This window comes from Oryzias latipes, chromosome 17 (assembly GCF_053564925.1).
Source record: "Oryzias latipes strain Hd-rR chromosome 17, Olatipes_Hd-rR_3.1".
NCBI lineage: Eukaryota > Metazoa > Chordata > Actinopteri > Beloniformes > Adrianichthyidae > Oryzias > Oryzias latipes.
In genome coordinates, this window is record NC_136253.1 from 25,214,757 (window position 1) to 25,241,764 (window position 27,008).

At 40.1% G+C, this 27,008-nt stretch overlaps 1 protein-coding gene across 5 annotated transcripts in view; it reads left to right on the forward strand.

Moving 5' to 3' along the window:
• Nucleotides 1-27,008, forward strand: part of chd7 (chromodomain helicase DNA binding protein 7) — an 84,024-nt gene that overhangs the window by 17,635 nt on the left and 39,381 nt on the right. For all 5 annotated transcript variants that reach the window (XM_023965274.2, XM_078934486.1, XM_078934485.1 and 2 more), the window contains exons 2-4: nucleotides 8,145-9,703; nucleotides 10,619-10,953; nucleotides 17,445-17,908. In XM_023965274.2, the coding sequence (XP_023821042.1) occupies nucleotides 8,248-9,703; nucleotides 10,619-10,953; nucleotides 17,445-17,908 (2,255 nt within the window). In that variant the 5' untranslated portion in view covers nucleotides 8,145-8,247. The remainder of the gene's footprint in view (nucleotides 1-8,144; nucleotides 9,704-10,618; nucleotides 10,954-17,444; nucleotides 17,909-27,008) is intronic.

The following is a 27,008-nucleotide window of genomic DNA, read 5'->3' on the forward strand; positions in this document are numbered from 1 at the left end:
TTTTAATGCCAGGGTGTAAATCCAAATTTCTACAAACTACTTCAGTCCATATCAGGTCAGGATTTGAAGTTTACAAATGAGAAAGCAGACTTGGCGTGAATTCACACTTCCAGATTTGTTACCCACATCTCCTCAACCCTGGTCAGCAGCACAAGACCGATAACATATCTGTATGACACTGCCATCGCAATAAACGGTGTAAGGTGGTGCTTCAAAAAGGCAGTTTATGCTAGATGTTTTTCTCTAGTGGCTGTTTTAAAACTTTAATAGTCTTAATTTGTAAGCAAAAATTAATGGGATGTCCTTAAAAAATGTAAGATGATAGGTAAAGATGGATATCTCCAGTGCACTGATATGTCACAATCTCCTAACTAGCTTTGGAAGTGTTCATTTTATTTTTACAACCTAAAGCTGTGTTTGCAACGAACATGATTTGTATGGTGAATTTTCTCCTGAACACATGTCCAAAAATGTTCATAAACTGGATGCTCCCATCACATGTGGGAGGGGCTACTGTCCAAAGGTTTAAGCCTCATCACTACATGTAAGCATCAACTGCATCTCGTTTACAATGCATAGAAGACATGGATGATATCACGGCTCGTTGTCACGCCGGCCAAAACCCTCTGCTGCCAGACCGTCGCACCCCAACATTCAACATTTTGACTGTACATTGACTTAACATTGAAACTGGTTGCTCAAATCACATTCGATGGAAACGCAGCATAAAACTTAGCCCAAGACTTAGCTCTTTTACTGTTTTTCTTTAAATCCTTGCTCCAGGGGGGTATTCCAGAAGGCATGTTCAAACTACACTGACTTTAACCCCTAAACTCTGGCCGAAATCCGCCTGAACTTGCCTACTATGGGTATGTCGGTTCCGAAAGACCGGATATTAGTTAGCGTAATTGCGCTCCACTTGGTAACCCTGGGTTAATGCACATGCACGGCAAGTACATAAAGGCATTCTCAATGGATCGCCGAGTCACGAGTCACCAATTGAAACACGTGGAGAATGGAGAGCGCTATACTTCAGTGAGACGGGGTTGGAGATTTTTATGACGGCGTATGAAGATTATACGTCCGTCAAAAAAATAATTAGGCTGCATCATCAAAAGAAAGAGTTCCTGCTTGGAGAAAAAGAACGGACAAAGTAACACACGAGTTTCTGATCTTATTTCCGATTACATTGTGATGTGCGTGAATATATATATATATATATATATATATATATATATATATATATATATATATATATATATATATATATATATATATATATATATATATATATATATATATATATATACACACACACAACTTCTAAAACTTAAATGAATTGATTCAATTGGTAACAAGTAATTGAGTTAAATTTATTCAACCTAATTTCGTATGTCTATCCAAGTCAAAAATTGTTTATACAACTCAAATTTACATATTCATCTAACTATCATATTACTTCAATTGCATTAAATGTTTTTCCATATTAATCTATTGTACTTCTTGAACTTAATTCTTGTTTTTTCCTTATTTGGATCGCTTTCCTCACAAAAAGTGCACTATTTAACAAATGGTCCGCCTCGTGTTGCACCACCGCTGCAGTCCAGACTCAGCGATCTAAAGCGATCTCTATATATATATACCGGTATGCTGATCGTCCCGATGGGTTGAATAAAGCATCAGTTCAGAGAGAAAGTTCACCGCTTGTTTTTTCCAAATGATGAAGCAAAAGGTTGTTTTAAAGAAGCCGGCGCAGTGATACAAACATTTAAGCTAGGTGACCGGACCTTCTTTTTTTCTCCGTGCGGTTATCCTGTAGTATATTACTTTTTAATGCAGACCCAGCAGCCAATCAGAATCAAGTATTCACCCGGACCATGGTATAATGGGTTTTAAAACTCTTGACCAGAACAGTAACTGTAAAAAACAAAACATAAATGCCTACAATAGACTCTTTTGTAACATACGTAGTGCACATGTTTGCACACATAAACATTTTGTACTGACAAAAACAAATGAGCTCAAGTTGAAGAGCCAATGCCAGAGGAAGTGGTAAAGAGATTAAAACTCAAAAGAGTTACAAGCCCAACTTTTCAGTGGTGGAGGGAGGTATCACTACAGACTTGATGGATAACTGTAAGGAGAATGACATGAGCGAGGAGGGGAAGTGCAGCTGTCCAAGCTGTAGATTAATGTTACTTTGTGGGCCGCTATCAGAAGAAAGAGACTCAGTAGATTATCTTTGCCTGCCTCCTTTTAACTAGAGCTCTGGTGTGAAGAACTCTAGGCAGCTGTGCACACACAGCAACCTCTTAAAAGCAAACCAGGTTTCATTTATTTTATATTGAGTAATTTATGTCTAATGTGGGGTGTTTTTGACACATCTGACAGGAAATCTCTTGCCTTCATTGTAGCTTGCAGCAGAGGATGTGAAATTGCATTCTTAATACTCTCACCTGCCACACATGAGCACGTGATGAAACTTTTTCCTCTCCCGCAGTGATCGAAAAGCATGTGAAGAGTTTCATAGTTGTTGTGCATACTGTAATCTAGCAGTTGAACACACCGTTTCATACGCTGTTGTTTAGTCTTTTAATGCGGCTATTTGGAATGATAGTACCTTTCTGTGGTGCATTCTTTTAATTTAATGCATTGCATTTTGTTGTCAGTAACTTTTAAAATTCTGGCTAACCTCTAAATTACCATTTTAAAATGATCTTTACAAGAAATGTTGGTGTAGGAAATAGGAACTTTCATCTAAGTATATTCTTAAAATCTTAGGTTTTCTGAATCTCGAGTCTGATTGTCCTTTCTCACGGTCTCCTTGGTTGTTTCTCGAGCTGTTGCTATTGATTATTTAATCTGGTTATCATCCTTTTGATTTGTCGGTTCTTCACAATTTCCTGTTTTGTGGTTTAGCTTTTTTATTTATTCTATTAAACAAGCAACTGATTACTGGATTTACAAAACTTGGGTTGGTATTGATTTCACTTGGATTGCAGTTTTGTTTTTATCTCTTATTAGAATACATTAAATGAGGGCCATGAAATAATTAACAGGTCCATGCACAAAAAAGTTCATGCACATTGATTCTAATTTAAGTTTTGAGATTTGAGTTTTTGTCTTATTTTGTGAGAATTAAAAAAAGAGGATCAAGTATGACATAGCATCACAAATGTGAAATCAACACAAAGGTATTATTTATCTTTAGGTATCACAACAGTAATATGGTAATGTTTTTAAAGTGTTGTGAATAGAACTTCTTTCTTTATGCAGCTCCCCTCAGGGTTTTTCTTTGATTTAATTTCCCTCTGCTTGACATTATCAAAACAGTTTTTTTTATCAAATATTTCATTTATTGTTAATGCCCAAATGAAAAACTGTTCTTCTACTAATACAGTAAAACAAACACATTTCAACTGAACCAAAAAAAGCTCTTATTTGGCAGATTTTACAGTGTCCCCTTGCTACTTTGTTCACAAGCACTGCCTTAAATTCAAGCCAGCCACACTGTGCCAGGGCCTGACGGGAAGCAGTGTGGTGGTAAAATTCATTCAGATCCAGGAGTCTCATTACTGTTGATGATCATTACTAATGTAAAAGGTCTTTGGGTTGGTGGCTTGACTGAAACATTTACTTTTGGTGTGTGTTGTGGAAATGAACACAATTGTCATTCCGGACAGTTTGGTGTTTTTAAATATCAGACGGCATACTTTTTTAAATATTTGATTAATCAATAGAATCATTGAAATATTGAAATAAATCAAATGCTTGACTACAAAAAAACGTCTGCTACATGTTTAACCAGTTTATCACAACAGAAACCAGAGGGAAGTTTCAGAAACTTGACACTCATCCTAAGCAGTTAAAAAGCCTCCTAGCGTTAAGCAGTTCCAATCGGTGTTGCTTGTGTAGATTTTAAAATATCATTTATGTGGAATACCAAAAAATATATATTTTATTCTGTGAAATCCTAAGGTATTTTCCATTTGACTTTTTAAAAATGGAATTTATCAGCAAATGCATGATAACGCATTAGTTGTCTGGTTAATAATGCTGCATTTCATACACACACACACATATATATATATATATATATATATATATATATATATATATATATATATATATATATATATGTATGTGTATATGTGTGTGTGTACATACATACATACATATACACACACACACACACACAAAAAGCTGTTATGGACTTCATGAAAGCTGCCAGAATTACAAAATTGCTAAGCACTGTTTCTATTATTGGCATCACATATGCTTTCAAGATTGGGCTGAAAGGTTTGAGTATTTTTGGACTGAAAGGTATCATACTTATATGTTAATATAAGAGTTATTTTTAAATATTAACTTTTTAAATGTTTATTTCAATGAACATCATTTTCTATTCTTATGCTTTTTAAACTCTTTTTAAAGACTCGACGTCCATTTCCCACAAAATACACGAAAACATATAAAAGACTTGAGGATAAAAATAGGACACTCAAACAAGTATAAGAACAATTACATGAAAAGTATTTAAAAAAAAAAACAATGTCATAAAAGTCTAAAAATCAATGACATAAGATTCAAGATCAACTTTATTAATCCCCGAAGGAAATTTGGTTGTAGTAGCAGCACCACGGAAATAAGATAAGAGATTAAAAAAAAAACAATACACAAAATATACAGGAAAAAAAGAAAAAAATAAACGGGCAGAGAATATACAGTCGAGAACTCTAGAACTCTGAAACTCTAAAAGTATAAGAACAGTAAAATAATCAGATATCATGAACCTAATAAAAAGACTAGTATAATTAGGCCATTGTGATATGAAGTCATAATGTTAAGTTCTCATGGAATAAGCTTTCAGTATATAACGATTTTTCAAAGGGAGATGAAACTTTGTAGAACTGCAATTCTTTCTTTTCTCTTAGATAAAAGGTTTTTGTCTGCTTGCTGGTTCCCAGACTTCTGAATGTAGGTTCCCTGACAGATGGGCCTGACGAGTCCACCTATTCACTTAAAAAGCAACTGCATTTTGACACGGACATTCTGCTTGAATTGGGATCAGCCATGGGGGACATTGCAATTCATGTCATTTGCTGTCTGGACTAAAGACGAGTGTCATCTCGAGATGGAGAGGCAAACATTTCCTTCTCTGACTGCAGCTCGGAGATGCCACTGGTCTTCCTTTCAGCTTTTATGATGTCTGCCAGAGGTGTCAGACACTTGTTCTTGCAGGCCACTGTTCTGCTGGTATTCAGATATACCCAATAGATAATTATTGCTGATGTGTTATGCCAGTCAGAAGCTGCAAGAGGGATTTAGGTGGAAATCAAGCAGAGTATTGGCCTTCTAAACCTTGAGCCTGGTACATGAGCCTATTCTGAGAGTGCTCTGGAAATGTGGTAGGGGTTCATTGCAGCATCTGCTGCTGCTCTTCAAGAAGAGTAAAAAAGACTCTGATCTGCCTAAAAAATGTAATGGTTTATGTGTATTATTATGAGTGTTTTTACCAACTCAGTGGTGCATTTTATTTTTGATTTCATTTTGGTTTCATTAAAATCAGCTGTTTTTTTAGTTCAGGCGTTTATTGCATTTGCTTCTCCCAAACGGTTTTTCTAGCTACTGTAGACTCTTATTTCATTTCTTTTTTGTTTTAAAAATGTTAAAATGGAACAATTTCTTCACTTACTGGAAAGAAATTCCAAACTAATGAAATGATTATTTTAGCTAGGGCTGTTTGTGTTCTTTTGTATCATTGCAATTGACTTGGTTTCATTTAAAGGGTGGACCTCAAAGATGAGGACAATATTGGTTTGAAATTGGAAATTCATGGGGCTTTTCAGCATGTCGCTTGACACATCCGGTTGCCTGGTAAATTCCCGTCCTTGTAGAAATACTGACAGATCTGTGGTATGAATGCAGATCAGAAATGGGTTGACTTCAGTCTTTGGTTGGCAGGGCTTTTGGTTATTTATAAGAATCTGACACTGGCGTGTTGACAGAATGAATGGTGGATATAATAGCATATTAGCTGTATCATTTTTGTCCACAAGATGCTGTCGTTTTTGAAGTCTGTTGCTGGCAAACGCCAAACTATTCCTTTTAAAGGACTTCATTCAATTACTCACCTATTGCCCTTCACAGAGCCAGACGTTTACAGTACACTTTAACCAAGCTGTTGCCTTGTTGTCAGTGTCTCTTTTTCATTGTGTGGAGCATATTTAAGTTTAGTGCCCTATACATTATATTATATCTATGCCAAATATTCATTTGAAACTTTTTTCCTACTAAATTAAGTACTATTTGTAGTAGGAAATTGTGAATTTGTGGCCCTCAGTGCCTTTTGTGCTGTCTAATGAGCAAATATGCGGTTAGGTAAACCCATGGGGGGGTATACAGTTGAAGTGTGCTGGGGGAAACAAACGAGACGCCCGGGGGTAGGTGGGGGAGCACTCTGGCATGTACATTTTGGCTTGGGTGTAGTTTTTTTTCTGCGGCCCATAGAAGTAACACGCAAACGCCCCCCACCTCCTCCATGTCCCACTACGCGCATTCATTCATGCACACTTAAATCCACCTACCTCCATCCTCCTGTTCATGCAGAGTGCCGTGCTGCGTTGGCTGTACAGCCACTGGAATGACAGATTATTTGGATTTTTCTAACTTTTGTTGTTACTTTTTGAAAATCAAGTACTCCTTCGATGTGCATTTCTGTTTCCTATAAATTCCCTTGGAAAACAAAGATTCAGAGGGTAACACGCTTGAAAAGCAGCAGGTGGTTTGCTCCCTTGTCTCAAACATCTGCCTGGAATGACTAAGTAGTTAGTTACAGAGTCTGCAAGCCATTCAGCTGGCTGACTACTGACTGACTGGTGAAGACTCTTTGCCCTGTTGACTGGCTGATTTCTTGCAAATGGCAGCTGCTGCTGTTTGGAGTTGCATCTGCTTGGTCCTTTGTTCTAACACACACTCTGTGACTCTGAGTGTGTGCTGGAAAATAAAGAAGTTCTTTTGTTTGGTTATAAAATGGAGCTGGGGGCAGGGTTTGGGAGGGATAGAGGAAGGGGGGGTTTACTAATGTGAGATGTGTGTCTCTGAGTGTGAATGTAGACTTTTTTTGTTTGTTTTTTTGTTTTATTCCTTGAATGGCACATGTTGTTCTGTGATGGTTACAAGCAGGAGACTTATTCCAACTACCTAAAAAGTTACGAGAAATTATTCTTAATATTTACTCTGCTAAATCATCTTTTGTGTAAAATATTTCAGTTTTTAAATCCATTTTGCAGCACTGTGGGGTATAGATGATCATACTTTAAATAACTGTCATTACTAAATGAGTTATATATCGATGATATTGCAACTGTTCGACATTTGAATGTTCACCTGCGCAGTGACTGTTTAGTTTATACTTTTCATACCCCACTTTTTTATTTATTTTTTATAAATATATATATTTTAGTTGACCTCAGTCTTAGTTACGGATTTAAGAATTTTGTTACCAGTAATCAGATTCCTACTCATTTCTCTTCTTTTTACAATGTTTTTCTATTAAGAAGCTAATCCTTACTTTTTTCCCTTCTATTTTTTGTGCGTTTAAGTTTTAGGACTTGTGGTTTTGAATGTTCTCCCATAATATTTTACTTTCTACCTTTTTGTTTTCGGTCCGTTTTTAATTTTAGACATTGCTCCAAACAGCATACTGAACAACAACTATGATTGTTTTTGTGAATCATTGTTCTGAAATGGTTTCTGTGGTGTTTTAACCAATACCACTGTGAACTTTAAAATTATTTGCATGTCTAGGGTTGTACAGAAATTTCTTGAAGATATGTGAATCAGAAGGGAATTCCACAATTCTAACTTTCTGTTTGTTTTAAAGATCATTTTTAAAGCTTTATGATTTTATTATTTTTACGTATGCTCAGCGTCTTTAATAAATCAAAAGGTTCACAGTCTTTTGCTGTTAAATAAAGCCTTTTCTGCTTTTGAGGTTTTTCTTGATGGTCCCCATACGAAACTAACCATTTAAGCATAACTCATGTTCCTATTAAACTTCATTTCATTTGTGCAGAAGTCACGTGTTTTGTCTATGATCCCACTTTCTAATAGTCTCTTCCCTTTTCTGTCCCCTTCTCCAGCAACCACGATGACCATGGAGTAGAAAGCTTCAAATTACAGCTATCTGATTAGCTCTTCACTGCACAACACACCTCTCTCCATCTGTGGGCCCACCACCCAGCCATGGCGGACCCAGGGATGTTGAGCTTATTTGGGGACGATGCAGGGCTGTTCTCAGATGGATTAGACAGTTTAGGAGAATGCTTTCCTCAGCAACAAGCTCCTGGCCAAGCCAATCCTCTGGCCCAGCAGACTAATCCTTCTCTGAACCACGACCACCAGGGAAACAGGGGTTATCACCAGGGAATGATTCATGGCGCAGGGGCTGGCCCAGGGCAGCCCAAGTTGGGGCAAATGTACGAACACAGTCCCTACACCAGCTATGATCAGTCTGCTGCACCAGGAGGACGGATGATGACCCAGAATGGCCCAAGTCAAGGTCCGGCAAATGTCAACACGGGCATGAATGGTATGGCCTCCCACTACCATAATAACCCTGCTAACTCCAGCAACCCTCATCATGGGTATCAAGGTGATGCTGGAGGGGGAACTGGGGGTGGAGTTTGGGGCCAGCAACAGCAGAGCAGAACAGTATATCAGCAAGCATCGGCAGCACCAGGGGGCGGTCCAAACCAGATGGGAGGCTACCAGATGTCTCAAGGCAGTTATGGTGGAATGCAAGGTCCACCTACATCCAGTGCAGCTCGCATGAATCAACACTACCCCCAACAAAGCATGGCCCCTCCTCCTGCTCAGGATCCTTCTCACTACTTAGGACATGTTGCAATGGGAGGGGCCCAAATGAGACACCCCCAACCTCAGTCACAGTCCCCGGGCTATCCCAGTATGGGCCACACACCCCGATACCCACACTCCCCCTCCAGACAGTCTGCACACCCCCACCAGCAAGGGATGGCACCGTTTGCTGGTACTCAGTACTCTGGATACCAGACTCAATACGGTGCCATGGGTCCAGGAATAGGCCCGGGTGCGAATGCTAACGTTAGTCCCAACACCAGCCAGTCTATGGGACCAGGACAGCTTGGTCAGAGGTTCAACCAGGGAACGGGCTCAGCAACGGGGCAACAAGGACAGCGTTACCCCCAAGGAGCACCACACCAATCCCAAACTCATCAAACCCATCCTGTCCCATTGCAGCAACAAGGAGGGCAGCAGGGCCAGCCTATGCATCCCCTAAACCACCCCCACAATCTTAACCCACCCCAAAACCAACCGCAGCCCCACCTTGTTCCCCCAGCTCAGGGATCTTACCCCTCCCCATCATCTTTATCTCCTATGCGGGTTTTAGGAACCCCAACCCCCCCTCCTCAACAGGGCAGACCTCCAAGTGCAGGTCTACCAGGGCCTCCAGAGGTTACGGCATATACCACCCTGCAGTCTCCACCCACTGCTATGGCCCATGCACAAAGACCTCCCCAGACCCCCCTCTCTGCCCCACACCCACAGCACCAGCAGCCTCACAGTATGCCCCCCAATGCAGGGCAAATGTACCCTGGAATTGGACCGCAGTGTGGTCCTCAAATGGGACCAAATAGGCCTCAGCTTCAGCAGCAGCAGGGTAAGGAGCTGACATTTGTCTTTTTCCAGAGCTGCCTTAGCTTTCATTTCAGTCATTATTTAGGTTGTCTCTGAATTTATTTACTATTTAGTGCACTATGTAGTTTGGGTGTCTAAATCATCAATTCCAAAACCCAGTGCTCTGGAATTTTCCCAGAAGTCTGTGAAAAACTATTGTGTATCAATGCTCACTAGATTGGCGAATATGGACCATAAGGCATTGCATTTAAACAATTTGCCATTCAAAAATGTATTTAAATGTATTTTTTTATAAATGATCCATGTTTTTATCATCAGAACACAGTGGATTCATAAGTAATATTCGTAAAATGTTCATATTTATTAGGTTTTTACATTAGAAAATGGGTGACATCAGTTTTGCCGATTAAAATTCCAGGGCACTTGATAGTCCCGCACTATTTAGTCTTTTAGGGTTTAGGGAGGAGCGAGGAATTTCGGACATGGCCATAGACATCTACATCAATAAGCAAAAATTGGGAGAAAACTTTCCTTGACAAAAATTTTATAAAGCATCTTAAAGCCAAATATCTACTGCAACTTCTTTAGAGTAGAGTAGGTGGTGGAGAACATGACACCATATTGCTTCTGGTGTGAATTTGTTTTATCGCTTTTTTGTAAAGATGGAGAAAAAATAAGGAAGAGAGTAAGAGTATATTTAGTAACACGGTACACATATTTTGATTAACTACTTTATTTTCATTGCACTGATTTTAATGTGAAGGGCAGAGATTATTTAGCCCCAAAAAAAATGTAAGAAAATTCTTGTTTTTAAATATTGGGGCATATTTCTCCATCATTCCCTAATTTCCTTACAGGATTGTATTAAGATAGCTTAAAAATTATATAAAATTGGTTGGTAAACATTAAATCTCCTTGCATCTTTTTTTCTCTGTAGGGCCTCACGAAGCGCCGGTCACTCAAGGAGGGGACCAGTGTCTGCTCCAAGCCCAGCAGCAAGCCTCTCGGAGTGGGCAGCCTTTGCAATCTGCCCCCTTGGGTTTCCAGGGTCCACCTATGGGTCAACATGGAGGCTCTGCCCCAAACCAGGGCTTGGCCCCGTCTGCCCAGAACGCTCAAGCTCAGCACACGCATCTCCCTCCACACCCACACCACCTGCAGAGCACTCCTCCGCCCTCTAACCAGGCCCCTCACCCGTGGGCACCTCCGCCTTCCACTTCCCACCCGCTCTCCTCACCCCCTCTTACCCCACAGAAAGTGCCTCACATACAGGTGAGTCTCCATCAAACAAAGGCTTTGATGTGGTTGCAGTGCCGTGAGTGTAAGAGAGATCTGGACTGTGTGCATTTGTTCTATGTGTGGGTGTATTTCATGTTAATGTTTGTTTTTCATGTGGGTGGGGGAATGTGTGTTTGGAGTCTAAGGGAAGTGTGTGCACATGACATTTAAGAGCACAGCGGTGTATTGGGTGTTGCACATTGGGGGTTTATCTGTATGTGTGTGTGTGTCTGTCATGCTTGTTGTTTTTTGCCTTTTGTGTGTGCCGCTGCTGCTAGCCCTGTGTGGTTGTATTTCCGTGTGAGTGGGGAAATGGATTTTTGCAGCTGTTTGCTTCCTGTGCGCAGAATATCCTGAGACGTGTGTGCAACACACACATGCACAGAGGCGCCACCAGCATAATCTCCCCTTGCTCTTGCTCCTGTTCTCCCCCTCCTCTTCAGAGGAAACCTCCCTTCCTGTCTGTCCCTCCTCCCCGTCTCCTCTCTTTCCGCTTGTCTGTCTCTCCAACTGTTTGTCTTATCCATTTCAGGGATGTCATCACTAAGTTAATGTTGTGTACTCGGATATGCAGAGAGATAGACAGCTCGAAAAAGACGGAGACGGTAAAAGAGAGGAAAAAACTGGGAAGTGCATGAGAGTTTGGGGGATGGGTGAACACTAAGGGCAAAGAAGTTCTCCAAGTCCCACTCCGATCTTTTTTTTAAATCGATTGTAAAAGTGCTCCCAGTGGTCTTTCAATTATGATTACACCGTTTTTAGCCAAAATAAAAAAAAACTGTCATTTTTTTGGGACAGTTTTTGCAGAGCAGAGGTAGTTCTTTATAGATTTGCCACTAGAATTGTAGACAGGACTGTTGGTAATCCCACCCCTGCTTCCCGACATCCTCCTACTAGCTTACTGCCCCTCACAACCCCAGCCTAACGAGATAAAACAAAGACGACATGGATTTATTTTTCTGTAAGTGGATGCATCAAAATGGAGCGGAGCAGGAAGCTTGTGGTCTGCTGATTGTAGCTAATATGTCTACAAGCTTTTCTCAACAGCAGTTTTTTCTCTGCTCCTGATTCACAATTATTTTTGAATAAGGAATACACAATATAATAATACAAAATTTTAAGCTTAATTGTTTTATATATGTCATCTATTATGAAAAAAAGTCTACGAGAACATGTTAAAAAAACACAGAAAACCCCATTTTCATCGGAGTGGATCTTTAAACCATCAAAAATCTAAGGGAGTTCTGAATGACAACCGTTCATGTGTGTGTGAGCACGTGCACGAATGCTGTTGACTGTCACGTGCCTTTGCCTTCCATTAGTTTTCGTTGCTCAAAGCCTCCTTTCTCCACTGACCCATTCATACACAATAGTTGTCCTGTGACCACGCACACACCAATGTGGAGCGACCCCTTTTTTTTATGTTCGTACTGTTCGTACTGTTCCCCTTTCCTCTTCTGTTACCCCCCCTTCCCAACCTCCAAGACTGCGTGGTTGTGTTATGTGGTTGACATTTCAGCCGTCACACTTAATTTACCCAGCACTCCTGACCTAGATGCCAGGTTGACTGGTGAGCCCTGCTTCTCGCCTGGGTGCGCTGCATGTGCCGCACTGACTTTAGCTGCAGGCCCGGCAGCCCCTGTCATTATACACACACATACTCGCAAACAGGCTCTGATGGCGTGGTCCGGAGTGGGAGAGTGAATCTGCCTTGGGAAATAGGATAGCCCAGGTAGGTGTAGGAGCAGCGTGTGCCTGTCTGTGGTGCAGGAAAGGAGATCTTTTCGGATGCGCTTGTTAGAAAGAGCCACACACTGAGCTGGTCAGTCAGTCAAGATGACTGTGTGTCTGGTACTCTAAGCTCCATCTGTTCACTAAGCATGGTTATTATACATGCACGCACACACGTGCATGTGTGCCTTCGTCAGCAGCTCAAGGTCACAGCTCTGGCAGAGTGTTATCCTGTGACCTTTATTCTACATCTCTCACACACACACACACACACACACACACTCACTCACACTGTGTTGCGTGCAGCATTCTGGTTGACATATAACATTCTCGTCTTGCCCCTCCCCCTCGGTCAATCGTGCAGACGGCGAGCTGCTATACCATTTAGCTCTCTAATATTCTGTGGCTTTAAGGAAATGAGTCTCTGTGCTCAATTGTCTCTTGTGCCGTGTTTGAAAACTGGAAAATATGCATCACAGGTTTAGTGGTTGATGTTTTCTGCAATTCAGTCAAAACTGAGGTTAGTCCTGCCGCTGCAACTCGAAATATTCAGTACTCGCACCAAAAGCTGTTTCCATTTATTTCTTTTTTCCCCTCCGATCTATTTTATGTTCAAGTATTTCTCTGTAAAGATGAATATTTTTTACAAAGTGGAAACTTGGTAAAGTTTAGTACCTTGACTTAGGAAAGTTGCAGCTTAAATGTCCAGTTGTCTCAGTGACTCAAAACATTTTAAAAAGAGGCACAATGTACATAAGTTTTAGATATATGCTAATATTTTCTACACACAGCAGCTAGGACTAATGGTGTTTTCATAAAAATAGAGGATGGTTTTACACCTATTTGTTCTGTTGTAATGACTAGGACTAAGTATGACTATCAACATATTGAAAAGATTTGAAGTTCATAACTTAAAAAAATTGGTAAATGGATATATTTTTGGTATTAAAAAGCTGTTTTCGCATAACTGATATTAACTGAACAAAAATGAAACTTTTTGATATTAAAATTGTGTATTTTATATTTAAAAACAAACAAAAAAGCAATGGCTATGTCTTGAAATTATTATTAGAATTTAGTATTTATTGCATTTACTGATATTCTCAAATACATCATACTACCCTACTGTATTTGATTAAACCAGCTATAATTGTCATTTGTCTTTTACTTTAGCTTTGAAGTGTTTTTAGAAAGAACTGTTATGAGAATATCTTCAGATTTGAGCTGTCCAGCACTGTAAAAAAAAATCACAGCAAATGAGATTCTTTTTGCACAGTAAAAGTCATAAACAGTAAAAAGCTAAATTTCTAAACGTTTTAAAAAAAAGTTTTTTTTTTTTTAAATTCCATTTATTTTAATCTAAATTTAGCTGCTTTCTTTATAGTGCACACTATTTTTGTTTAAATCCGACGGGAAATTTTGAATTGTTTCGCTTGAAGTTCTATCTTCAAGGAAAACAAGGCTTTTAATGCTGTATTGACCAACACAAGTTTGAATGTTCTAAGTTGTCCCTGGCTGGCCAAGCAGGACCACATTTTGTAGCTTATTTACAAACTCTGTTATTTAGTTTGCATGAAAACAAGTTAATTATTCCTTGTCACTGATAAATGCAAATACAGAGCTAAATATATAAACACCTGGACAAAATCATTGTGTTGAAATATTTGTTTAATTTTCAGACCAAACTAATGTTCAAAACGGTGACTAGTAGCAAAACGAGCAACCTCTGTTGGAGTTAACGTGGCAATTTGGTCTGGTTACAGGACGAGTATGTTTTTTTCTTATGATGTTGTCACAGGTGCTGTTAGCCTGTAGTTAGCTTCAAGTGCAGTCACAGCAGAGATTAAATGCAGAGAAAGAAACTAGTCTTCACAGTCTGGTCACGTTTTGAGACAATCTTTGACCCCATGAGTATAAAGCAGAGAACTGAAATGAAGATCAGAAATCTGTTGGTAGATGACAGAATCTTTGTTTATTTTTCCTTTTAGGCTACTCTCTTTAGGATTTGCCACCCAGCTCTGTGTTTAGCCAGATTTGGGTCCGGCACATAAAACACGTTAAAGTAACTTACAGCACCTGGTAGTTTCAGGTGGCCTACCATCTGAGAAGTAGCAAGGCCCTAACTGTGCTTAGCTTCCAAGATCAGAGGTTTTCAGGATGATTGATCGCATCTATGCACTGGACTGTATTCTATACTATCCGTTCACGTTTGATCATTTAAACATATATTAATACTTGTCTCTCAGTTGTTTGTTGGAATTGATAAAACTATTCTATCCCTTAGGTTTATATCAGAGAGATGTAGGTTTGGTCGTGTTTGACGGACCATCATGCTGTAGATGAGTGCTGATGTTTGGCTGGGGGTTTAGATTGATCCATGGATGAATGGATGAACAGGCGAAAAGACGGTGATTAATGAGAAAATGATCTCAAGATTTCCTTCTCCCTTTTCCTTTGAGAGTTTTGATGCTTTAGCATCAGAAAGTCTTTCTTTATTTTACCTGGACCATTTATGAAAATATTCTTTTGGAAGTGTCCTTACCCTGATTCAAAAAAGGGCAATGAAATCTTACGGCTGAACAAAATTTGAACCTATTCAAGTGAACGTACAAGGTAGATTCACGGGCACCAAACCTGACGCAGCACTCCAGCGTTTGTGTGTGTGCGCGGTTGTGTACACACTGTGTGTCTCCATTGTCATTCGTGTGATTGATTATCCAAGAAGCTTGGCAGGAGGACAGATTTATCTCCTGCACCACATATCCCTCACCATCTCTCTTTCCGCGAGTGTCTGTCTCCATCGCCTTCCCTCCCATCCCCCATTTGTGCGTCTAAATGGCTCGGTTTACGTGTGTGTCAGCAGGTGTCTTGTGTGCCTGTGTGCAGAGGTTTGTGTGATGTGTGACCTTGCAGCACTTCGATGTTTGTGTGTCTTCATTAGCATTCTTCTGATGGAAGTGAACTTTAAGTGATGGCACCCCAACTCCTTCCTGCTCCACGTGAACAAACTATGATAAGTGCGTGTGTACAGGAGGCGACTGCTGCTGTAAACTTGCTAATGCTCACACACGCACACCTCATTGACACGCACACGCATTACACACGCACACCAACTCACTCTCAAAGGCATAGTGTCTCTTGCTGGCGTAAGAGACGCACACACTCCTCCTCGCAGTGCCTTTTTGAAGTATGGAGATAATTTATTCGTGTCATGATGCCTGATTTCCCATCTGCTACTGGGACCCTGAGCAGCTGGAGAGAAAGAAAGCAGGAGAGAAGGAGGGAGGGATGGAAGAGAGGGAAAGGGAGGAGAGGCAGCTGGAGAGGCTCCCAACAGCTGGTAACCAGCTTCTTGTCACAGGAAGCTTACTTGGGAGCAAAGATGAGGTGGAGGGAGAAGAGGGGAGAAGGATTTAGTCTGGAGAGTTAAAAAAAAAAGTAGATAAAATGAAGTGTCAGCCAGTTTGTTTACTAAGGTTAGTCTGCTGAAGAAGAGGAGGGGAATCAAACTCCAGGTTTGGGATGCAGAGGAGTTGGCCGTTACACTCGTGAATAAATCTATCTGCTTTCCTCTCTCAGTTCACTAATACATTTAAGTTTCTGTTTTGCAGAAAGGCACCTACCTTGACTGATGTGTCAGCTTGTTTTGCAGAACTGTGAAAAGCACCACTCATGTTAAATGGGATGCTTTTTCTTATAATCTTAATTGTTGAGGTGAATTTCTCAGTTGGTCAGCATGATTTTTGCTTTACTAGCTATTTAATTTCAGGCATATTGCCTAAATCTCTCGTTTCCTTTTTTTTAATCAGCTTTGACGCATCTATAATTACCATTTGTCCAGTGAAGTTCATCATTTATTGCTCTAGATGGACCAAGTGTTGCCCAGAAATGCAGACATGTGTTGGAACATGTTGAGCTAATTTGATGGTCTACCCCTTATTCTGTAACCCTTGTTACAGATGACATTAACCCTTGTGCTAACCTAGGCACTTTAACATTGGGAGTTGGGTCATCTAGACCCACTAGACTAAACCTTTTTTCTTCAATGATTTGTGATCTTCACTGGTGTCCATGGATTACATGAAATCTTTCCACCTTTATCCACCTTTGTCATGGTAGGGAGAACACGTCAATGTAAGGGTGGGGTCATCTAAGATAGCACAAGGGTTAAAGACCTACTCCAATTAATATCATATTTTTTGTGATTAACACGTTCTTCTTATTCACAAAAATTAAGCTAACTATTGAGTTTCGGGATATTTCTTTATTCAAATCCTTGTCAATCAAGAGCAGTTGAAAAAAAATGCTGTTGGAAAAAGCATGTACCGGTAGTAGTTATGTAGGTGATACGTGTGGCGTCTTTGTTTTCCTCGTCTGAGCTGGAATCTGGCTCAAAACCGTACGGCTGGATAGCTCCAATATTTCTCACCATTTTTGCTTCACCAGTAATGTTGGGTTAGGGTTGTGAGGGGCTGTAAGCTGTGAGAGAGTGTAAGCAAAGGGATTGTGGTAAACGAGGGACAGGCTTACGACATGCTAATAGTTCCACCCACAACTCTGAGGCAAATTATTAATGAACTACTCACGTCCTGCAGAAACTGTCTCAGAATTTGTTTTATTTACTACCACTACATTTTCACTGATGTCTTTTTTATCAAAACGTTTTTGTGATGTTCCACCATTTAATTTCTGTAAAAATATATTGTTTTTTTGTTGTTGTTATAAGTAATATCTTTTTTTTGTTTTATTCCTAGCATTCCCCCTCGGACCTATCAGGTGATGCCTCAATGATGGTTCCTGACAGGCCACCGGTTGGCACAGTAGCCTCGGGCCAGCCTATCTGCACAGAAAAGCCTAGTGATCAGGAGACCAAGCCAAAAAAGAAAAAGAAGAAGAAAGCAAAAGTAGCTGGAGAACAAGAGGGAAACATGAAGACGGTAAAAGAAGGAGAAGAAAATGTAAAGTCAGAATTTCCTGGAGCAGGAGGTGATGCCGGTGAACAGGCAACAGGCGCAGGAACTGTAGGAGGTTCACCACCAGTAGAGGAGAAGAAAAAGCGGAAAAAGAAACCAAAGGAGAAGGCTGAGGGGAAGGAACCCAAACAGCCCAAGACCCCGAAAACACCCAAAACACCTAAGACTCCCAAAGAACCCAAGGAGCCCAAGGAGAAAAAACCCAAGAGCACCACACCCAAGGCAAAGACTCCGAAGAAAACCAGGTAAGAACCACTTTTCTGTGTGCAAAGGATGGAGAGCAGTGTGCTGAAAAACTTTGAACATGCTGTGCTGAGTTACATCATTTGATTATGTGAGCCTACCTAGAGAATGGAGAAATGCAAACAAATGGGAAACGGCGTATACATGTGTAGCGCTTTCCTGCCTTCTTAAAAGGCCCAAAGCGCTTTGCAGTCACAGTCCCATTCACCCATACACATTCACACACTGAATGCTGCCTAACAGTGAGCAATGTGGGGTTCAGTGTCTTGCCCAAGGACACTTCGACACATGAAACATGAGTTTACCATGGATGTAAATTTTAATGGATGAAAGCTAAGGAATTAAATAAGCATGGATAGGACACCCTTTGGTCCACAAATGTTTGCCCCAAATTTGTACCCTCCTTGTCTGTTTTAGCCAGTTATTCCCACGTGTTGAAAAGATTTTCTACAAATGGATGTTTAAATATGTTTATCCAAAAATCTTGACTTAACTCCTCTAAGATTTAAAAGAAACACTTAAAAACTGTACTAGAAGTTTAAGAAAAGTTATTTGTTTAGAGTAAACACATTTGTTAATACTTATTAACCTTTTTCAGATTAAAATAGTTCAGTAAAAATGAGAAATGGTGTACCCATTGGATCTCATTAAATTTTAATGCTTAATTTAAAAATTGAATTAAAAATATGAAGCAGGGATCTTATCTGCTGCAAACTAAGCTGGTTGATTGAAGGAGGCACTTTCAAAAGTATAATGATCATACATAAATGATGGATTAGTCAACAAATCAAATAATGGTTAGTTTCAGCTCTAGTTATAGTAAATAAATCCTTGATTGTGTGTCACCAAGCGTAGGTTCATTCAAACTTGAACATTAAGCAGATCTGTCAGTCATTTGACCAACCAGACAGAACCAAAGGGGTCACAACCTCTGAGCCGGGAACTGCCACACACCAGTTATGACTGCTGATAATTATTGTGATCGCTGAAGCAGAGAACACCAAAAGAAAAAAAAGAAAGAAAACTGACTCAGTTCTTCACATTTCCTGGTCTGCTCTCACTCTGCAGGCTGAAGCGATGAGTCTAGAATTCTAAATCTGTGTTCTGTTTTATAGAATTCTTTGCACATGTGACTTTTTTTCATGACTGTCCAAATAATACTTTATTTGTTCATTCTCTTTTGTTTTATTTTAACCTGAGATAAAACCTTTAAAATAAAATAAAAAGGATATATACTGGAGTAGAGCGTTACAACCTGGATTGTTAATGGAGTTGAGATTTGTTGAACCTTCTTAGAAAAGGACTGAAGACTGAAACTTTAAATCTTCTAGATTGCAGAAGAAAACTCAACTTTAATGAAATTGTTCACAGCCTGTCATTTTTCAAGATAAAGAGCACTTTTTTTATTTTAAAAACGTCAGTAAAGTAGTGGAAACACGCTATATATTTTACAGTTGACTAACTTTTTCCCAGCCTGCCAGATTATTTTTTATGTGAATTATTCTATTCTTTAAAAGTTCAGTAAATATTATTCCTCTGCAGATATCATGTATCTATCTATCCAGGATCTATTAAAATCCCCACTCGAATCAGCTTTTGATCTATTGTAAAAGCGGTCTCAGTGGTCTTTTAAGTAGGATTGTCCTGTTTTTAAGTAAAAATGTAAAAAACCCAGGCTAACACCAGAGTTGTTTTCTAGGACTAAGTTTCTGCAGAGCGGCAGTAGTTCACTAGAAATTCGCCTCCGAGTTGTCTTCCCATCATCCATTGTTTACGTGCTCTCCAGCTAGCTCGCAGCATCAGAATCAGAATAGAGCGGAGCAGGGAGCTTGTGGCTTGGCTTAGTAACATGTATGTTGGACTTTCAAGCTTTTCCAACTGTATTTTTTTTTGTCTTCTCCTGATTCACATATATTTGAATTTTGAGCTTAGTTTTCTTAATATATTTCCCCCATCATGAGAAGAATCCCTGAAGAACATGTTAAACATCCAAAACACCATTGTCAGCCGATTGGATTTTTAATATCTCAATTGAACTAGTTCTTATCAGTTGTAAACAATCAGCTTCAGGTCACTGTGTTTACTCTGCTTTCTAGTCTTATCCGTGCTCCTTACACTTTTCCTCTCTGGTGTTGTCGCCTTTTCACCTTTCACCTATAGTTTTCAAACCTGCACTGTGTTGCCTCTTCTGACAATGCGTTTTCACTTTGTTCTCACAGTCCGTCAAACCAGAGGTGTTTTGAAGAACTGCAAAAGGGCTTTTGTGTATAAAAGGGATGTGTGTGGCGTTGTTGTGTAGGTGGAAACTTGATCAGGCGGAGGAATGTGTCAGCACGGCCCCTATCTCGCTCCAGTCCACTGTCCTTGAATCTCTCATCTTTCCTTTCGGCCCCTTTTATCCAGAGGAAGGAGGAGGGGCCGTGGCAGTGGGCGGGGGGGGGTCAGTGCTGGGGGAGGCCGGGCGTGCGTGTGCCAGCCACTTTAAAAGAATCTGGGGTTTGTGGAAAAATGGGGCTTGTGTTTAGTGTGTGCTTGCTCTTCTTGGGGGGGAGGGGTCATTCATTGGTAGTCTTTGTGGCAGAAAATGGCGTCTAATGATAATGAGGGCCACGCTGCTGACCACTCCAAAGCCACAACTGTGAGGGCAGGGGAAACGTGGGGGTGGGGAGTTCATTCTCAGATCAGTGTGTGTGTTGGTAAACTAAACTGGCTCTTATCTGTTGTCGGGCTTTCCTCCATCTTGAGTGGCAGCCTGGAGCTTCCAGGTTAATTTAGCATAATAATGGCTGCTGGCCATTCACTGCTATTCTAAAATGGTGGCCGTGCATTATCCTTGAACTGTTTACTAAAATCCTTTTTTATTTCTTCCTCTCCCTTTAAGCCCACCTCTTCCTGAAGTTATAAAGAGTGCATCCTTTTATCTGTTCCTGCAAACCCCTTCCTCCCTAGTCCTGTCTTCTGAATGCAAAACTCTGGAATACGTTTGATTAGTGGAGGAGTTTTGTATTAGAAAGAGAAGAAATTCTCACATTAGTCTTTTAGTTTTTCATCTTAGAAAAAGTAAAATTATCCTGCATAAAGTTTAGTTTTAAAAAACCACTGAGCAGTAGAAGGGGGGGGGCAGAGAAGTTATCTGGAAATCATCTCCTCACTATGCCACTTTCACAGATAAAACATTTAGAACGTTTGTGTATTTCTTCAGATTTCCCCTTTTCGACTGTTTGTTTTCCATTCATAATTTAGTCTGTTAGTGCATTTTACTCCATTTGTTTCTATTTTAATTGTTGGATACCAGGTCTGCATTTGTACTGTGGTGCCCCACATCAGTGTTCACTTGCAACTAGACTGGGTCACTCGTTTTTAGGCTGGCCAAAGTTTAACAGGATTTTTCACACCAACCCAAACAAAGACTATTTAGGAAACAAACTCATTCTTGCAAACAGCCATGTTGTCGATTCACCCTTACATGTTTTTTAGGGTGTAACCTGTATTCCGTTGCATGTTTAAGGTGACTCGATCCTTATTTCAATCAATAGAGGGAGAAATTACCACCCAAACCTTGTAGTCTTTTCTTGTAGCCCATACCATACAGCAACATGTTTTTTTCTTTGATCTTTGTATTTGCTCTTCTTTTATGAACAAATACACCACGACAGAGCTGACTAAAAGCTTTGCTTTATCAGTGTAACCAGGATGTTATGCTGCGCTGTTAAAACATTTTAGCAAAGGCTGCTTTGTGGGGGGTTTTTCTCTCTCAATTACTCACATGTTTGTGGTACTGTCAGAAGGTGCACCTTGTTATATTTTGTAGGTTTATTCAGAATCTCTAAGGGCAGCAACACTTTTCACACCAGCAAGTTTATTCTAAAGTGCTAAACACTTTAGCACAATTTGAAAATGCAAATTTCTCTAGACCATGTTACATTTTTTTACTTGATAGACCCAGCTATTTTCATCAAAATGCTCCAGTGAGTGTAAATTTGGGGATATTTCTGTACACAAATACAGTAGGGATTTTGAATCACCCTGGAAAGACCTTGTTTTTGTTTTAATCAGTTGCTGTTCAGAATTAAGTAAGGAAGTGCGTTTGTTTTGGCCAAGGTTAGAGGGTAGACAATGATTCCTCAAAAAGCTCCTCAATAGCAAACACAGTCTGTGTGCTCACACTTGATGAAAAGACAGGACTTGAACACTTCCTATGCCTTCTTTACCGCTGGTTTCAGCTCCTCTAAACGTTGTGTGTGGGCAGTCCACAGAGTATTAGGTGATTTTACTTGTCCAGTCTGCTCACTCCTCTCCTCTGACCTTGCCATCTCTCCCCATCCTACTTTTCCTTCGCCGTCTTATCACGCTCTCCCTCTTTCTTTCTTTACCTCCCTCAGAGGAAGTCCATCTATAAATAACGCTGCTCTCAGTTGCCACACCCTTTCCCGTGAGGGAGTGTGTGTAAGTGCACGTGTGTGGGGTGATTTGTTTGCCAGTACACACAAGAGAGACATGCATGTGGCCAGGCACCATGCTTTGTGCACGCTTGCAAACATGTGCATATACAGCACTTTCTGATCACACAGATCTGCCCGTGTGATGCCTTCTGGGCCCTTGTGTTTTTCATTTATTGAGCGTGGGAGGGGTTGTGAGGGTTGCTTATGAGGTTCAGTGTAATGACTCATCAGAGCAGCAGGTGTTCCTGACACCCCACCCCTCTTGGTTTTGTCGTTATCTTGTCTCTGTCACTCTCCATATTTCACTCCTGTTCTTCCCCTTTGTGCAGGATTGGCACCTCGTCTTTGAGGCTTGGTTTGAAGTAACTGGAGCCAGGGCAGTTTACTATGTTTACCACTAGGTGGCTTGTTTAACAAGCAAACTGGACCCATTTCCTTAGACATTGGTAGAGAAATGAAGAGATACCGTCGTTTTTGCCATTATATTTACTTTATTTTCCTCACTTTAAGGTGCACATAAAAGCCTTAATGTTTCTTAAAAAAACTACAGTGCACTTTCTTTTCTGGAGGACCTTATTTATGGATTAATTCTGGTTCTGCTTCCTAATATCAAAGCACTATTCTGTCAAAATGTCAGTCTCATTTTTATTGCGAGGTATAATGCTAGGTATTATGTAGTGGCGTCAGACTGTTTTTTAGGTACAAGGTTGGGAAGTAGCATAGTCATAGTAACGTTAGTTTTTGGGTTATCCCTTTTTTTTACGTCTTTTAATCAAGGCCGGGAGTTGCATGTATTGTGACTTTGCTAAGGCGGCTAACACTTCTAACTTGGCTAACGTGTAGCATGTTACAGACAAGTACCAGAGTTGGTGTGAACGCATTTAAAATCTGTCTGAATGATGGACGAACTTATTTCTAAATCTTTTGTCTCGCTTAATGTGCCTTATAGGTTGGTGTGCCTTATATAGAATAATTTTGAAATTAGACCGTCCATTAACAGTGCGCCTTATAATCTGGTGCACCCTTATAGTGTGGAAGATACGGGTACCCTGATGGCATCTGATTTTGAGTTAAGTTTTGTCATCTTATTTTATTGCACACAAATGGGGAGTGCATGGTTCTTTGAGTGACAATTGAGCTCTCAACTTTAGATTAGTCTTTGAGAGATTCTTCAAAGTCAGGGTTCTGAGATGTCACAGTCACGGTGGATATAACCTTCTTCTTCCACTTTCGGCTTCTCCCATCAGGGGTCGCCACAGCGAACAAGTCGCATGGTAAATTTGGCAATGTTTTACGCCGGATGCCCTTCCTGACGCAACCTTCTCTAACCGGGCTTGGAACCGGCAGAGGTAGAGAAGGGAACAGGGAGCAGCTTGGAGTCGAACCCGGGTTTCACGGACGGAAGGCGCCGCAAACCAGCACGAGCTAAACTGGCTCCCCCCTCCATCAATCCACAGTCACGGTGGATATAACCACGGAGCTGAAAACTGACTCTAAATCAGCCCAAGTGAAGTGAATGGATTCTGCTGTGCACTGGTAATCCACCTGTATGCTGACGATAGATAGAACTTTTATGAAGGCTGGCGTCCTGGCTCTTGAGTTTTCCATTAGTTTATTTCTTTTTAACACATTTGGTCATTTTTTATCTTGGAACAGTGGAGCAGATTTTGGTTTTGGCTAAAGTACACTGAGAAGTAACTTTATTTTCACTCAGGTTTTGTTTCAGCCAGATTTCTTTGTCTTGCCTCCTAATTTTAAAAGTATATTATGTTTTTTTCTGATGCACCTATGAATGATTTAGATTCAATGGAGTCCCCGATGAAATAGTTCAAATGCGTGCTCCATAATCCCTCCCCAAGTAATATTTAATTGAGCTTTTTCAGCAGGAGTTGTAATGCTGATGCATGGGGATTTTCTTCAAGTCCAGGCCATGTTTTCATTTAGTTTTAGATCTAATCAGAATATTATTACATCCATGTTTGTTTTACAGGAAGAGTATACCAATGATTTATTTAAAAATGGTCGAAAGTTGATGGTATACCATAGTGTGATACAAGTTTGTTTATCCCATAAAGCAGCTACATTCTTTGATGAAGCGAGATGGACTGAGCAGGAAGAGCTGCAAAGAGGTGATGATGCAGTTGAGAAGTGAGGCCATGAAGATGCTAGAGGAAGAGGGGGAAGAAAGAAGCCAAGTGGGAGAAATGTGTGTGTGTGTGTTCGTGCGTGTGTGTGTGGGGCCAGATGGCTTCAGCGTGTGGCGACCAGCCAGAGGAACAGGTGCAGGTCACATGACCAGCCGTTACCACGGAGATGGTGATTGCTCTTGGCGTGAGGATGAAAGGAGAGGGCCCCAGGGACATGGGGGGTGAGAGATGGAGGAGAGGGTAGTGAGCAGGAGGGAGGGAGGCACACAGTGCAGAAGAGAGAAATGCAGGCTTACAGTTTTGCAGAGGGCAATGCAAACGCACATTTTGACAAAAAACTATATTCAGTAAGAAGTTTAATAAAGGTTATAGTTACTTTAAATAGATTTGTAGTCCCATGCCGATCATATTTTGATCCATTTAAAAATAGTTCCCAGTGCTCTTTTAACTATGTTCATGCTGGTTTTAGCCAAAAATGAAAAAACCTTTAGGAACTATTTTCTGCCGAGCAGCAGTAGTTCATTAGAAATATGCCATAGAATATGTTGTGGGCGGGACCGTTGGCACTGAGCAAGCCCACTCCCACTTCACATCATCCCCCTGTTTACATGCTCCCCTGCTAGCTAACTGCTCCACACATCCCCAGCCTTAAATACTGGTGCAATATTGAGCTATATAGCCACACAATATTGAGCCAGATGCCAGTTCGGATGAAGACCTGCATGAAAAGAAGACCTGCATGGATCTAGTCATCTATAAGTGGATGCATCAGGATGGGACAGAGCAGAGAGCTTTTGGCTTGCCGTTGTAACGTCTACGTCACACCTACAAGCTTTTTCCAATGGCAGTTTTTCATCTGCCATTGGAAAAATTGCCATTGTTCTCCACTGTGAGAAAAATGCCACAAGATAATGTTAAAAACACCAAAAACAAGATTTCCATCAGAGTGGCTCTTTAAGAATGGCCCTTTAAAAAAACATCTGAAAACTCTGATGTTGACTTTGAAGATCTGGTTTGGTTATTCAGCGATAAGTCTCTTATGAAATGTTTTCTCTGTATTTAAAAAAGGAAACTTAAAACAAACATCAATTCAATTGAGGCTAAAAATGTATACTTTTTTTGTTATATCCTCATTTTCTCCATTTCTGTTCATTACACAAGTGACTTTAAGAAAGAGTTGATGGAACAAAAACTTTTACTGCTGTAGGTGTAAAGTCATAGTGTCATAGTTTGAGCTGGTTTCTTCATTTTTATTAGATTTATCGTAGCAAATTTATTTAATGGCTTTTCTGTGAGTTTTACTAAAAATAGACAATATTCTATAGACCTAAATACATGGAAATATGAATGATTGGAATTAATCAATAACAATAAATATCTCCATCTACGAAATCCCTTCACACCTTTATTTAGTTTTTTTTTCTCTCTTACTAGAACGGGACTTGACATTGACAAACCCCTTGAAAAAATCAGGCAGCGTCTCAATTGTGGTTAAGATGGCCTAAAAGAAGCTCCAACCAAGAAATGATTGGAACCTGGCACTTCTTTGACTATCCTGGATTAAACGGCATCTGCTGACTGTGCCCCATTTACCCATGTGATATTGTTAATCGTTTGCTCCCTTTGGTGAGCGTGCACACTTTGGAAAGTTGTTTGGCACTCACACTGAAGTGTAATGCACAACAGTAAACATGTGAGTGAATTCAGGTGTTCGCTATGAAGCGGATCAGGATTCTCTGGATTAACATTGGTGCAAATCAAATTTGCAAGTGTGAAAGCAATTTAACACTGACTTCCCTTTTAGATGTTGTTTTGGTCTAAAAAATTGGTGCTGAACTTCACAGTGCAGAAAACTTTAATTCAAGTTGTTTTTTCAAAAAAGTCTGTCAGAACTGAGGTGGGTTCTGGAGTGTATCAGTTGATCATCTTAATCTATTATGTACACAAGGAAAAATGGTTTAGGTAATTGTTTTGCTTTATAATTTGCCTAAATGCAATCATTCATAACATTATATAAATTGAGTTGGAAACAAGGAGAAACTGTAAAGTCTACCCTGTCTGTATAGAGCTTAAAGTTGAAAAAGAGTGTAAAAAAACAAGGTTACTTGAAAAGCAACTCAGTTGCATGTAAACACATCTAAGAGGCTGGACTGTAGCTAAGGAGGTAGAGCAGTTGATCCACCAATGGAAGTGGTTGGTAGTTAGATTGCAGCCTTGGACAATGCATGTGTCATTATCTCCTTTAGCAAAACACTTGTTTCCAGAAATGTCTGTGTTGGTGGGGGAAAAATAATTACTAAATGGACCAAAATAAAGACTCACTGTGTGTAATGCCCACATAATGCTGCTGAATATGAAGCACTTTCCAGTGTTGTTGACCTGAAAGTGCTTTATAAATGCAAGCGGTTTACATTAACTTCTAACAATGTCCACCTATTTAGGTCTGAATGTTTGCATTAGCCCGCTCACCAATTTTTAAGTCGGAGAGATTCCCCTATGAAATAAAATAGTGT